The sequence below is a fragment of the Acomys russatus genome, chromosome 29, assembly GCF_903995435.1.
Source record: "Acomys russatus chromosome 29, mAcoRus1.1, whole genome shotgun sequence".
Classification (NCBI taxonomy): Eukaryota; Metazoa; Chordata; class Mammalia; order Rodentia; family Muridae; genus Acomys; species Acomys russatus.
In genome coordinates, this window is record NC_067165.1 from 3,712,223 (window position 1) to 3,724,646 (window position 12,424).

Genomic DNA, 12,424 nt, shown 5'->3' on the forward strand with positions numbered 1-12,424 from the left:
GTAGCTTATGGCCTTGGCTTTGATTATCTTGTTTGTGGAAACAGACTTGAATCTGAGAAGTTAATAACAACAATGTACAGCCAGTAAAATACAGAAAAGGCACTTGAAGGGTGGTCTTCCCCAGGGCCACTCTCGCCCCTTCTCCACTGTGTTGGCTACAAAAGCTGAAAAACAAACCTTTCCAGAAAACAAAGCACAAAACACGCAAGCGCTTGACCTAATTTCAATCCCACCTGTAGGAGGTATTCCCACACTCTTCCCTGGCCTTGGCTTTCTCCACTCCGTGGCCCCTCGCTAACTGTGGCACTGAAGGGGAGTCTGTGCAAAGGATGACTGAGGGGGGAGGAATGGTAGTGACTTCATATTGCTGAAGAAAAAAAGGAAAGAAACTGAAAAAGAGATTGATGCTAGACCCTTGTCTCCTGGTATAATCCCCACCACCCCTCCCTCCCTCTCTCTCTCTGTCTCTCTCTCTCACACACACACACACACACACACACACACACACAGGCGCGTGCGCACACCCACCCACCCCCCCCCCCCACACACACATACACACACAGGCATGCATGCCCATACCGCACCTCACCTGATTACATACACTTAATAGGATCTTAGGAGCTTGTGCAAGAATGCACAGTCAGTGGTCTTTCCTTGAAGACACCCACACAAACAGATCCATCCACACAGCCCCCCCCCCCAAGGTCACGTGCCTTAAAACAACCTCAGAAGCAAAAGGCTTTAAACGAGAACAGCGCGTTTTCCAGAACTTGGTTGTGTGTGATATTTCACAGAAATCTCAGTCTTCCCGTATCCCACGTGCCGTGCAAAGCTTTCTTTTCCCTAGAAAGGGTGGAAATCTGGTGATTAGTCAGACAAGCTCTTCAGCCCTCCCCTAGTGCTTTTATGTTGGGCTTCAGGAAGTGTGAGAGTTGGCCATGGATCTAGGCCTACCCCCATATACCCTGAGCTTTTCTAACAGCCTGCGATCCGCGCCTTCCCTCAAGCCCTGGGGAGAGTCATATGTGAACCAGCTGAGCACAGAGCTTGACTGCTTTTGCCTCTAGAATCAGACAGATGTGGACAGTGCTCTGGCTTGCTTATTACTGGTTGTGAACAGATACAGCCTCGGTGTACTCATCTGTAAAATGGAGACTGTCACACCTAATAGAAGAGTTGCCACTTTTCTGATCTGGCCCTTTCTGTCAGACAAAACAAAACAAAACAAACAAAATGAGAATTGGTGCTATTTACCATTCAGTCTACGTGTTTTTACTTTAAAGAAATTTAAAGTCTTCTGTGTGACGAAACAGTGGAAGAGAAGTCATGAGGGCCAAACTTCTGACCATGTAACGGTGGCCTTTAAAGATAGAGGCTGACTAGAAACACTAGGCACCCCCACTGCAGGCCTGTCAGCAGCAGCAGCAGCAGCTTCCATGGCTTTGAAGGGCACTCCAGATTGGCTTTGGATTTGCAAAATGGGTGGCTTGGAAAAACCATGGCCCAAACCCCAAATTATCTCGGGGCATGGAAGCTTACGGACAAGGTTAAGGTTGGTTAGTGACTGATGTGGATTCTAATAAAACAAACAAAGTGAAACAACAGCGCATAGAAGCATGCAGGATGTTTCCTACCTCTGGGCCTTGGCCTGTAGCCCAAAGGACCACATCTAGATTGGCCTCTTGCCTCTGTGGCCAGGCTACGAGGACAACGTAGTTGTCTGGATAAAACCCCAACACCAGGGCAGACACCAGTGTATGTAGCACACGTCGCGTCTCTATTGTAGTACCGGATTCTTTGATACCCTCTGGGGCTTCTGGCATGCATCAGACCTGAGTCTCACCTATTCAGCGCTTGGCAAGTATTTAGTGAGTGACTGTGACACACCAAGTGCCGTGACAGGAGTGGGAAGATGGGATTTGGTAAGGGTTGGTTCCACAGTTCAGGAAGACTGTGAGGCTAGCATGGTACCTTGTGCACAAGGCCTGGGGAAGCGAGTGAGTTATTATGGCCATGTGTGGAATTGTGGTGTGCTGGAGCAGACAGATGACGACAAAGCCAGGGAAGACTTCCTGTGGGGTTGGTCCTGTGAAAATGAGAGGAGCTGGAGAAAGCCCACAGTACATAGAAACATCCAGAGAGCCAGGTGTCCGGCAGGGCACCAAGAGCGCAGCTGATAGTTATCGCTGCGGAAGGTTTATATCCAGGCTCTGCCCTGGAGAGCAGCACCTTGCCCTTTCAGGGCTTGTTCTCAGGGAAGCCCTCCCTCTCTACCCTGTTTAAAATAGATAGCCTTGCCTACCATTACCAGCCGTCCCTAACCGGCTTCACATTCTTACCAAGTGTGCAGTGAATCTCTGATGAATGCATATTGGGTGACTCTGAGGTCATCTGACAGTCCTAGTTCGATGACAGACTCCATTCTATTCCAGTGCCTCCTGCTTCTGAACTTGATAGGTTATAAAGAGCCCGTGGGATCTAGGGACAAGGCTTCAACCTTTTTTTTTTTTTTTTTTTTCTTTTTCTTTTCTGAACCCTTTACCCATTGGCTTTTTCTGTGCTGCCCCGTGAGAGCTGTTTTTTTACCTCACAGGATTTGCTGGGTACCAAGGAAACAGGGAAGTGGCTGGCCTCTGATGGCCACATTCTCCGGGCTGTGGCTGTTAGTCATTGAGGTTTGGTTCAGTGTTTGAAATCGCAGAGCACAGGGTCTGAGGTGCCCATGAGGCATTCCCACAGGTCCTGGGAGAACACATTCTGACCTCTCATGGAACATGGTTGCTGTTTCTTGGGGGAAAGGGGGAGGGGAGGGGTGCATAAACCACTGCGCCAGATGTTTTTCCTCTCTGCTTCATTCCTTCTGTCCATTCATCCATCCGTGAGCCAGAACCTATTTGAGCACCTGGAAACACCAAAAATGTAAATAATTTTGTAGCGAAAACCATAAAAGCATATAGTTGTGGCTGAGTCAGGGCCGCTCCCGGGTTCGGGTTGGGAGTGGATGGAGCACAGAGGAAAGGGCTGTTAGATCTTCTGGTCGCATTCCTCAGAGAGTCCCAGGCCAGTGCCTTCCCCTCGCTTTTACAGGCTGTGTGTCTGCCATTGATATGTGGGTGTTTTATAAGCACATGAGACAGATGCAGCATAGGAGCCCGAAGCTCCAAATATCCCGGAGCTTGTCCCAGATAACAAGTGCATCCTTCCTTGGGATGGCTTCTTTCTTCCAAAGACTGAAGAGAGAAGCTCAGAAAAACCAAGGCTTGATATGAAGCAGTAGTCCCTTACAGAGACCAATGGCTCCTGAGTTAGATTGTAGACTCAGATAGGCAATGTGCCCAGCTAATCCAGAGTTCCCTGATGCCTGGACCAACATAGCCTCTTCTGCCTCCATCTCTTCACCTGTGCCATGGGTACCCGGGTGTCGTCCTGTCATGGCGTTTGTAGCCATCCCAGGTAATTAAGCATCTAGCCCTGTGTCTAACTCAGTCCTTGGCAGAATGGTCACTTCCTTTCCTTCTCCTGAGAGTGATGGAAAATGAGATTTGATTTTTCTGGAAAGGAAGAAAGTGTCATTTTTTTTTTTTTTTAAATCTTTTGTCTTCTAAGCAGTTAAATCACTCATAAGAGGGAAACCAGTTTACATCATGTGGCCTTCTGCCAAGCACGTGAGCACATGAGCCAAGGAGGAGACTGGAGGGTGAGAACGTCACTCACTCTGGGTGTGGCTGACCTATCCTGCCTCCCAGAAAGAGTCAAGGACCCAAGGAGGACAAAAGCAACCTTTTCACTCCTAACTCACCTGTCCTGAGAGCAAGGAAAATGAAGAAGAGGACTGCACGGACCTGTTTCTCCAGTATGCAAATCGCAGCATGAAACACAAATGACTTAGCAAGAATCAGCCACCCGCCCGAGCAAGTGCCTCACACTGCTGGTACACAGCACCAGGCTAAGGAGGCTTTTTTGGGGATTCAAATTCTGTAGGATGCCAGTTTTGAAGCTCGGACCAGGGAGATAATTCCATTTATGGAGTGTGCTGTGGATGCCAAGGTTCCATATGTGTTTCTTTGGGGAGGGGAGGCAGACACGCACCTCGCACCTTTTAATGTAATGTAGTCCTCACATCCCCAACTAGGAGCGCAATCAGCACACCAGCAAGGAAAACTGTTAAAGCGCAGGGACGGGTACTGTGATTACTATTATTTTTGATAGGTATTCTCTACTAAAGAAATGAGCCAATTCAAGCCAAATTAAAGTACACAAAGGCAGGTTTATTGGGGGGGAGCTGTTGGGTGGGCTCACCAGTCCCAAAGGAACAGGGCCAGGGCAGTTGCCATGCAGAGGGAGATAGAAAAGGGGGGGGGCGGGGTCAATGTCTGGATTATGTAATGAGGAGCCTCTGGGGGAGAGGAAGCCCAGATTCTGGGCTGGGAAAGTTCAGGTAGGAACTGAGGGATGCTGGGAGAACGTGCAGGCAAGTCCACTCTGGTATGTTAAATAGGTCCCCTCAGCCACTTGCCCCGGGTCTGAATCCCAACAGAACGCAACCCAATGCATGCCTGCAGCGTTTTAAAAAATTAACACATCTCAGGCCATACAAATGGGACTTCAGAAAAGCAGAGTGACTCAGCCGGAGCTCACATGTGGAATCTAGTTATTCTCATTGCCGAGCTCAGCTCTTGAACAGTGTTCCAGTAATGCTTAGCCAGTGGGCTCTGAGCACCAGTTCTTCAGCCTGGAGTCCTTCACGTGGAGAAACAAACACAGGCAGGACTAAGTGTCAGGAGCAGATTGGATGTGGTCAGAGTAACTAACTGTTTTTGTCTAGCTCACCTCATTCCTTTCCTAAGCATCAATTAATAATAATAATAATAATAATAATAATAATAATAATAATAATAATAAGTTGTTGTTGATATTAGTAGCAGCAGCAGTATTATTATTATTGAGTGCTGAGGACCTTGCTGAAGCCCCTCCAGGCTCTCTCTGATGCTGAGTCTGTTTTGGTTCAGGATAAGAGGCATGCATAGCCACACCGAAGTCATTGTGGTTTAATGTCTTCTTCTTGGGTCACTTGAGCCTGTACCATGAACTGGAGTTGAACGGAGCCTCCAGAGTTACTTAGGGCCCCGAGGTTCCGGAATATACATGGAGAAACTCTTGAGGCCAGATCCACAGTCCTGAGTCAACTCTTGTGAACTGGCCTAGGCACCAGGAGGATCCCATCCATTTAGCGGTGGCCCTGGTAGGTGTGGTGGGACCCTACAAAGCCCACTGCCACGGCCTGTCTAACTTCAGATCAAAGGCAGCCGCTGGGCAGCGGGAGGTCACTGCACATGATCTTTCTTTCGTAAATTATTGGTTTTGGAAAGATTGTCACAGTCGTTGAGTAACTCATTTGTGAAGGCAAAGGGGTGTCCCCATTATGGATGTCAGGGTCACCCCTGACCTTGAGGCTATTGCTCCATGATATTCCAATTCCTGATGGATAATGAAGGCAGTGCTAGCTGTTGCCTCTGCTGGCTGTCACCTCCAGGCCCTGTGAGGAAACTTTTTCCCATGGCCCATGCTCCTGGTCTCATTCACAAGCACTCCCTCCCTCTCTTCCTGGAGCTATTCCGATGCCTGTCTCCTCCCCAAGTTCCGCTCCTGGATGAGGTTTTTCTTCTCTGGAGCCCCAGCCTGAAGCCTGTGAGTCAGTGGCAGGGAGATGCAGCCTTGTCCGGTTGGGAAGCCCACCCTTCCTCTGCCCCACCCTGCCTTCCCAGGTTTGTGACCTAAGTCTGCAGGCAGCAAGTAAGGGAAGGGTGGGATTCTGCACAAGTGCCTTCCGAGGCCTTTTGGCTTTTACAGGGGAGGAAACTGCAAAGTCTTAGAGCTGCTTAGAGGATGAAGTCTCTGTACTTACTGAGCTGTACGCTGTGCAGCGCCCTCTATCTGTGCAGCCTATCAACTACACCACAGCCTCTAAGACAGTGGTCAGTACTCTCCCTCACCTGAGAGGAAACTGAGGCTCCCTGACTAAAAGCCTGTGCTCTTTCTCTTAGCCACCATTTTCCTGTCCGTCACCAAGAGTAGCTGGAGGAAAGGAAAACTGAGTGGGCATGTCGAATGTCCCTTCTTCCTTGAACCTGTTCTGGGTTACAGAGAGACCAACATAATTTCACCTGTCCTTCCCTAGGGAGACGCTGTGTAGTCCAGGCAGGTCTCAAACTCCCAATCTACTTGCCCAGGCTTTTTCCTTGGATTACAGGCACCATGCTGAGCTAAAGGCAGGGTCTTTTGGTTCATGGTGTCAGAAAGTAGGGGACTACAGCCTAAGTCACTATGACATTTATACTGCCTATGGGAATCCAGCCCTGCCTATAGTCCTTACAAAGCATCTGGAATATTTTCAGTCAGACTTGGTGCCTTGCCTAAAACCTATTTTCATAATTTCTAATGCGTTTTCCTCCCCAGTAGGTAGATATTCTCAAAAATAAGTAATTTCAGGCTAAGTGCGTCTTTTCCCATGAAGGACTCAAGGCTTTTGATAATCTTATAATTAAGAGGTTAGTATAAGCATTCGCCAATCTTATAAGACCTTTAGCCTTCCCAGAATACAGGTTGAGAGAAATTGCTCTGCCCATAAAAGGGCAGGTTCCGTTTGACTCCGCCCCACCGCCACCCCGAGGCCTTCTGCAACTTTCTCCTTATATCTCATATACTCTCACTGTTATTGGAAGTACTGCGCTCGCGGCCCTCAAGAGTCTCCTTTAATTTCCACCAAAGAGTCTTCTGTCTTGATGGCTCAAGTACAGCATCCTTGGTGTCTGCAAGGCAGGTACCTTGGCACACTTGCTGCACCCATCACTGTGTGTGCAGTGAAGATTACTTCCCGTTCCTTTGTCCTTAACACCTGCCGTAGCATCCATCAGCCCATGATTCTGTCCTTTGGGATTTTTTCATGAGGATGAGATTTCCAGATTTATTCTCCAGGTGTTCTAAATCCTAATTGAGTCTATACATTCATAATTCTTATGAATGAAGATTCTAGCTGTCTGTTCAAAGTTTCCTCTATGCCCTTGCTTCTAATATCTCTTGGTGTGGAAGCAGTGGCTGAGACACCTGCTGTTTTCCATGGGTGGCTTTGTGTTTTCCAAGCAGTTGATGATTCTGTCCCAAGTGCCTCTGGGACCTTCCATTCTCTGTCCCCTCAGCCTGGCCTCCTGGCTCTTGGCATGCCCCCTTCCTGACCACCAAAAAGGAAAGTGTCTCATTATCTCAGGAAGGGAGGTCCGGCCTCTGCCCCTGCCTCAAATCTGCCTTGTGGCCAGCAGCCCCTCCCTCTGTCCTTCCCTCCCCAAGCCTCTCCCCGCCTTTGATTTGTAGTCGGAAGTTCCTCCTTCTTCCTCTTGCTTCTTCCTCCTCGCTTCCCATGTTCCCACAGGAACCTGGGAAGTAGGTTGTGCCCAGAGGTTAAAGCGGAAACTCTAGCAAGATAACTCCTGAGGGGGACAATACCCAGTTGACGTCATTTCAACTTTCCTTGGGCCAGAGGTGGTGTTTGGGGTGGGGTTTTTTCTTTTTTCCCCCTCTTCCTTGTCATTTTTTTGCATTTTTCTTTAGGTTAATACTCTTCTACCACACCCAGTGCGGAGTCTGTCAACCTCCCCTTTAAAGTTCTCTGCCATTGTCTGTCTGGTTTATGTTTCCTCCTTTGATAATTCAAAATCCAGGTTCCTAACTGGTGACTTGGAAACTTCTCTTGGATAAAGTTGCTTTCTTTCAAAGCTGCAACGTCCCCTTGCTGGGAGTGTCAAACAACATACCCAAGGCCTCATCGCTATTTCATGGCTGTGGCGTTGATTGCTCGACCCTAGGGACCGTGCAGCTGTAATCCTTGAGAAAACTCACTAATGTGTTCAGTAAATTGTTATCCGTTCCCCAACAAAGCCTTTGCAGGACTCCGTTACTGTTCTCTAAGTAGTGTAGATAAGAGGAAAGTCACGGTTAGTAAATGCTTGCTGTGCACTTTAGCAGTATGTAAGAACCAGTCACACGGACAATCTCACTGCGGTCTCTTTAGCTTATCTAAATAAATTCAAACTTTTTGTGCTATAAAAGCTAAAGATCAGTGTTTACCTGGGTGAGGGGCATCCATGGTATATCACACCACGTCAACATGGTTCCATTTAACAAAAGCATAGAGCATGCTGGCCCAGGGTCTAGGAATGAGATGTCACTCAGCATCTTTTCTCTCTGTCCTTTAGCTATACCTACAGGCCCGCTTCACCTGGCGAGGGGCCCGCCTGCTCCGACCCCTGCTGCAGTTCACATTGCTCATGATGGCCTTCTACACGGGCCTGTCACGTGTCTCTGACTACAAACACCACCCCAGCGATGTCCTGGCCGGATTCGTCCAAGGAGCCCTGGTGGCCTGCTGCATAGTAAGTAGCGCTTTGTCCTTACCATGCCTATGGAGCCCTGAACTAAACATTTCCGGCTCAATGACAAGCCGTGGAGCCTTCCTTCCTAGTTCCTTCTTCATGTCCTCAGGCGCAGGGTCTGTAAATCCTCTTCTTTTCCGAGATGACAAAGTTTTGGCTCGTACAATGCTACGATTAGAAGACAGCTTAGCTCTCATCCAGCTTAGTCTGGATATGACCATAGTAGACTAGAAAGTTGCACAGGCGCACACGTGAGTGACTACCAGAATAGCACGCTTTCTCACACACTGCTTTGGTGGACACTAGTCAGTCAGTGGCTGCTCTTGGCTTCTCAGGAAATTTCTACACCCTCCAGTGCTCTCCAGGGACCTTGGTCTGTGTTGACTGGAGCTTTGCTGAGGGGAAAAGCTCTCTCCCTCTGGCTAAGGACCTTGCCTAGTATCCAAGCTCAGTAGAGACTGAATTTAGGGTGGACCATATTTTGGTTCCACCCCCAAAACAGATGGATTGCTTTTTTACATGTTTCATTTTGATTCCCAGTGAAGGGGGAGTTGGGCTTTCCACCTCTATGAGCCTCCACCTCCCTGCCTTTCCCTCCTCTTTCTTGCTCACCCCAGTGCCATAGGAAGTTCCAAGGGCAATGTAGGACTGCAATAGGCACAGGGATGGGGGTGGGGTGTCTCTGCAGGTCATAAAAGGTTGGACATGGTGTGGTCAGCAACACAGAGACGGTGTGAGGGGGTCAGAGTGGACACTACAATGAAAGAAGGACCCTGACCTAGCTGCCAGCATAGGTGTAGAAGCCTGGCTAGACTAGTGTCATTGTGGCTGTCCTCAGTGCTCATTTTCTCCTCCCCCTCCCTCCCCCCTCTCTGTCTCCGTGTGTGTGTGTGTGTGTGTGTGTGTGTGTGTGTGTGTGTGTGTGTGTGTGTGTTTCTTTCCAGAAGAGAAAGCAAATTAGGAGAGCCAATTGTTACCCAGAGCAGCTGTCACCCTCCAGCTTGTCCCCTGCTGCCTGGCCCTTTAATATGTGATGACAGTGGGGGATGGGTGTTCACAGTAAGGGTAACTCTTTGCTGCCTGCACCCTCCTGAGCTTTGCTTTCAGCAGGAGGGCAGCCCAAGAGGCCTACTGCTGGCCTTCTTGTGTGGGTGCCAGTGTCCTAATTGGAGTCTCCCTTACCCCCAATTAAAAAAATTAAAAGGTGTGGGGATCATTCCTAGCCCTCCTCGCTTTTTTACTTATGGCTGGCCATGAGCAATTAGGCAGAGTTCAGGAGAATGAAGGCTTATTTTCCAGAAGGAAATCTGGTAGTTTGCCTTTATCCTGTTTGGCGCTTGTTGACTGCCCCGTGGGCTGAGAATTTGAACCCGGAGACTGTAAAGCGCCTGCTGTTTGTTGGCACGTCTCTGGATACTTTGCCCTGTGACTTCTTTTAGGCACACGGGGCCACTGCACAGATGAGGCAACTCCATCTCTTAAGGCTTGGAGAGATGACTTCCAGGTCACCCAAGGCCAAAGAGCTGCTCTGAGAATGACTCACAGCCGTGCCCTCTGTGCTTAGCAGTGGGGGAAGGGCACCAGACACCAGGCCAGCCAGATCAACCTCAGGCAGAAATTGTGTAGACAGCTGTTTACAGAGTGTCATTTAAGTGTGTTGTAGGGGCCTTCCCAAGCCTTGGGCTGATCCGGTTAGCCTTTTGAGTCTGGAAGTTTCTTTTTACCAAGTAGATAGACAGTTTGGGAAGAGGTGACAGGTCTCTTACCCAGCCTCTTGCCCTTTTACCTGTCAACATAGGGTGGCAGGGACCCGGTCTCCTTGGCCAGTTTTCCTCTAGATACCTAACTCCACCTGGTACATAGCCAGGACCTCCTGGTCCCATTAGCTTGGAAACACAGCACTGAGTGATTTGTTTTGCTTAAACTGTCTGACAGGCCAGGGCAGAGAAGTCTCTGGAAGCTGTAGCTGGCTGCTCAGCATGAGAATTTGGGAACACTCAGCTGGGAGAAAGGAAGCCAGAGTGGCCTTTCCCAATGAGAGATGCCGAGATGCCGGATTGTGTGCTCCTGGTTTTGATTACAAGGAAAGACAGCCCCAGCCCCAGCTGCTGCACTGAGTCAGAGACACTGGCCCTCGATGGGGGGTGTCTGATAGGGACACTGGGTACCCAGGCCAGGGGCCCACCAGGACTATGGATGGCATTTATTTGCCTGGTATGGTTTCAGTTCCATCAGCTCCATCAGCAATGAGCCCTAGAGTTCTAGGCTGTTGTCTCTGCCCTCTGATCTGCTTATACCATATAAGGTGTCCCTTAAGATTAGAGAATTCTGGGGGAAAGACTGCTCTCCTCACCTATGAAAGTGGTATATTTGTGATTTATGAAGTAGTAGTAGTAGTAATTATTATTATTATTATTATTGTTGTTGTTGTTGTTGTTGTTATTATTATTTTGAGATCCCACTATGTAACCCTGGCTGGCCTGGAACTCAGTATGTAGACCAGGCTGGCCTCAAAGCCATGGAGGGGCATGGAAATCTCCATGCCCCTTTCTCCTGAGTGCAGGTGTGTGCCACAATGTAGTCAAGATTCTTGACATTACAGGGACATCTTCCTGGGTCAGAATGTTCCAGAGAGATACAGCACAGGACACTTACACAGGCCACAGGGTGCCAAACTGCTCAGACTCCCGTCTCCCCCTCCACCAGAAAACCTCTACCAACAAGCCTCTCAGGCCTCTGGCAGCCCAGGCAGGTGTGGGTTTGCCTGTGGAGTGCTCGCTGTTTGTGGCAATTGTTTTCCTTTAAGATGAGAACACAGGAGTCAGAAGGATTAAGGCACACAGAGAAGTCAGAGCTGACTCCTACGGACTGACACAAAGCCAGCACTCTTACGACCTGATGTGCCCCACTCCCACATTCCTTCACCTGCAGGCATACGACACTTATTTATTTTTATTTTATTTATTTATTTTACAATTTATTTAATTTGATTTTATTTTATGTGCATTGGTGTGAAGGTGTCAGGTCCCCTGGAACTGGAGCTACAGACAGTTGTGAGCTGCCGTGTGGGTGCTGGGAGTTTAACTCAGGTCCTCTGGAAGAGCAGCCTGTGCTCACTGAGCCCTTACCCTAGATAGCTTCCTGCTCCTTTTGATGCGGTGCAGTCCACGTCATCTCTGAAACCTCCTGTATGAGTCACCGGTAGCTTCTATAGCAAGTAAGCCCAGTCAGCAGCACAGATGTTTTCTTAAAGTCCTGGGAGTCAAGAATCAAAAATGAATCTCACTAGGCTGTAATAACATGCAGAGGGGCTGGAGAGATGGCTCAGCAGTTAAGAGCACTGCCTGCTCTTCCAGAGGACCTAGGTTCAATTCCCAGCACCCACATGGCAGCTCACAACTGTCTGGGACTCCAAGATCTGACATCCACAGAACTACATGCAGGCAAAACACCAATGCACATAAAATAAAAATAAATAATTTGAAAAGAAAACAGTGTGTTTCATGGAGAGGCCAAAGTCAGTTTTCCTTGCCCTTTTTTTTTTTTTGGCTACCTGTGTTCCTTGCTGTATGGCTACTTCCCCAGCCTACCCTTCCTCAGGATTTTGATGATATTGATCCTGTGTCTAATTCCACCACCTTAATCTCCTCAGCAAAGTCTGTTTAGTCAGGTGCGAAGTAATGATCTGGAGAGTGGGTCCTGGACCCATTTGAGGGACCAGTGTTTAGCTTGCCACACCTTGCCCTGTCCCTGAAGGTAGAACTGCCTAGCTTTTAGTTCTCCCCCATCTCTGCCATAGCTTTGTCCTCTTCTGTCAGTGAACTGCTCACGTGTCTGTCACCTCAACTAGACTGCCAATGCCTTAATAGCAGAATCCATGGCTTAATTTTTTTTTGTTTGTTTGTTTTTGTTTTGTTTTGTTTTTTTGTTTTTTTGTTTTTCGAGACAAGGTTTCTCTGTGTAGTTTTGGCTGTCCTGGACTCGATTTGTAGACCAGG

General features: G+C 48.6%; 1 protein-coding gene across 1 annotated transcript in view; it reads left to right on the forward strand.

Annotated features, from left to right (window-relative positions):
• Positions 1-12,424, forward strand: part of Plpp3 (phospholipid phosphatase 3) — a 79,520-nt gene that overhangs the window by 56,905 nt on the left and 10,191 nt on the right. Inside the window, exon 5 of the mRNA XM_051171961.1 lies at positions 8,250-8,426. Coding sequence (XP_051027918.1) covers positions 8,250-8,426 — 177 coding nt within the window. The remainder of the gene's footprint in view (positions 1-8,249; positions 8,427-12,424) is intronic.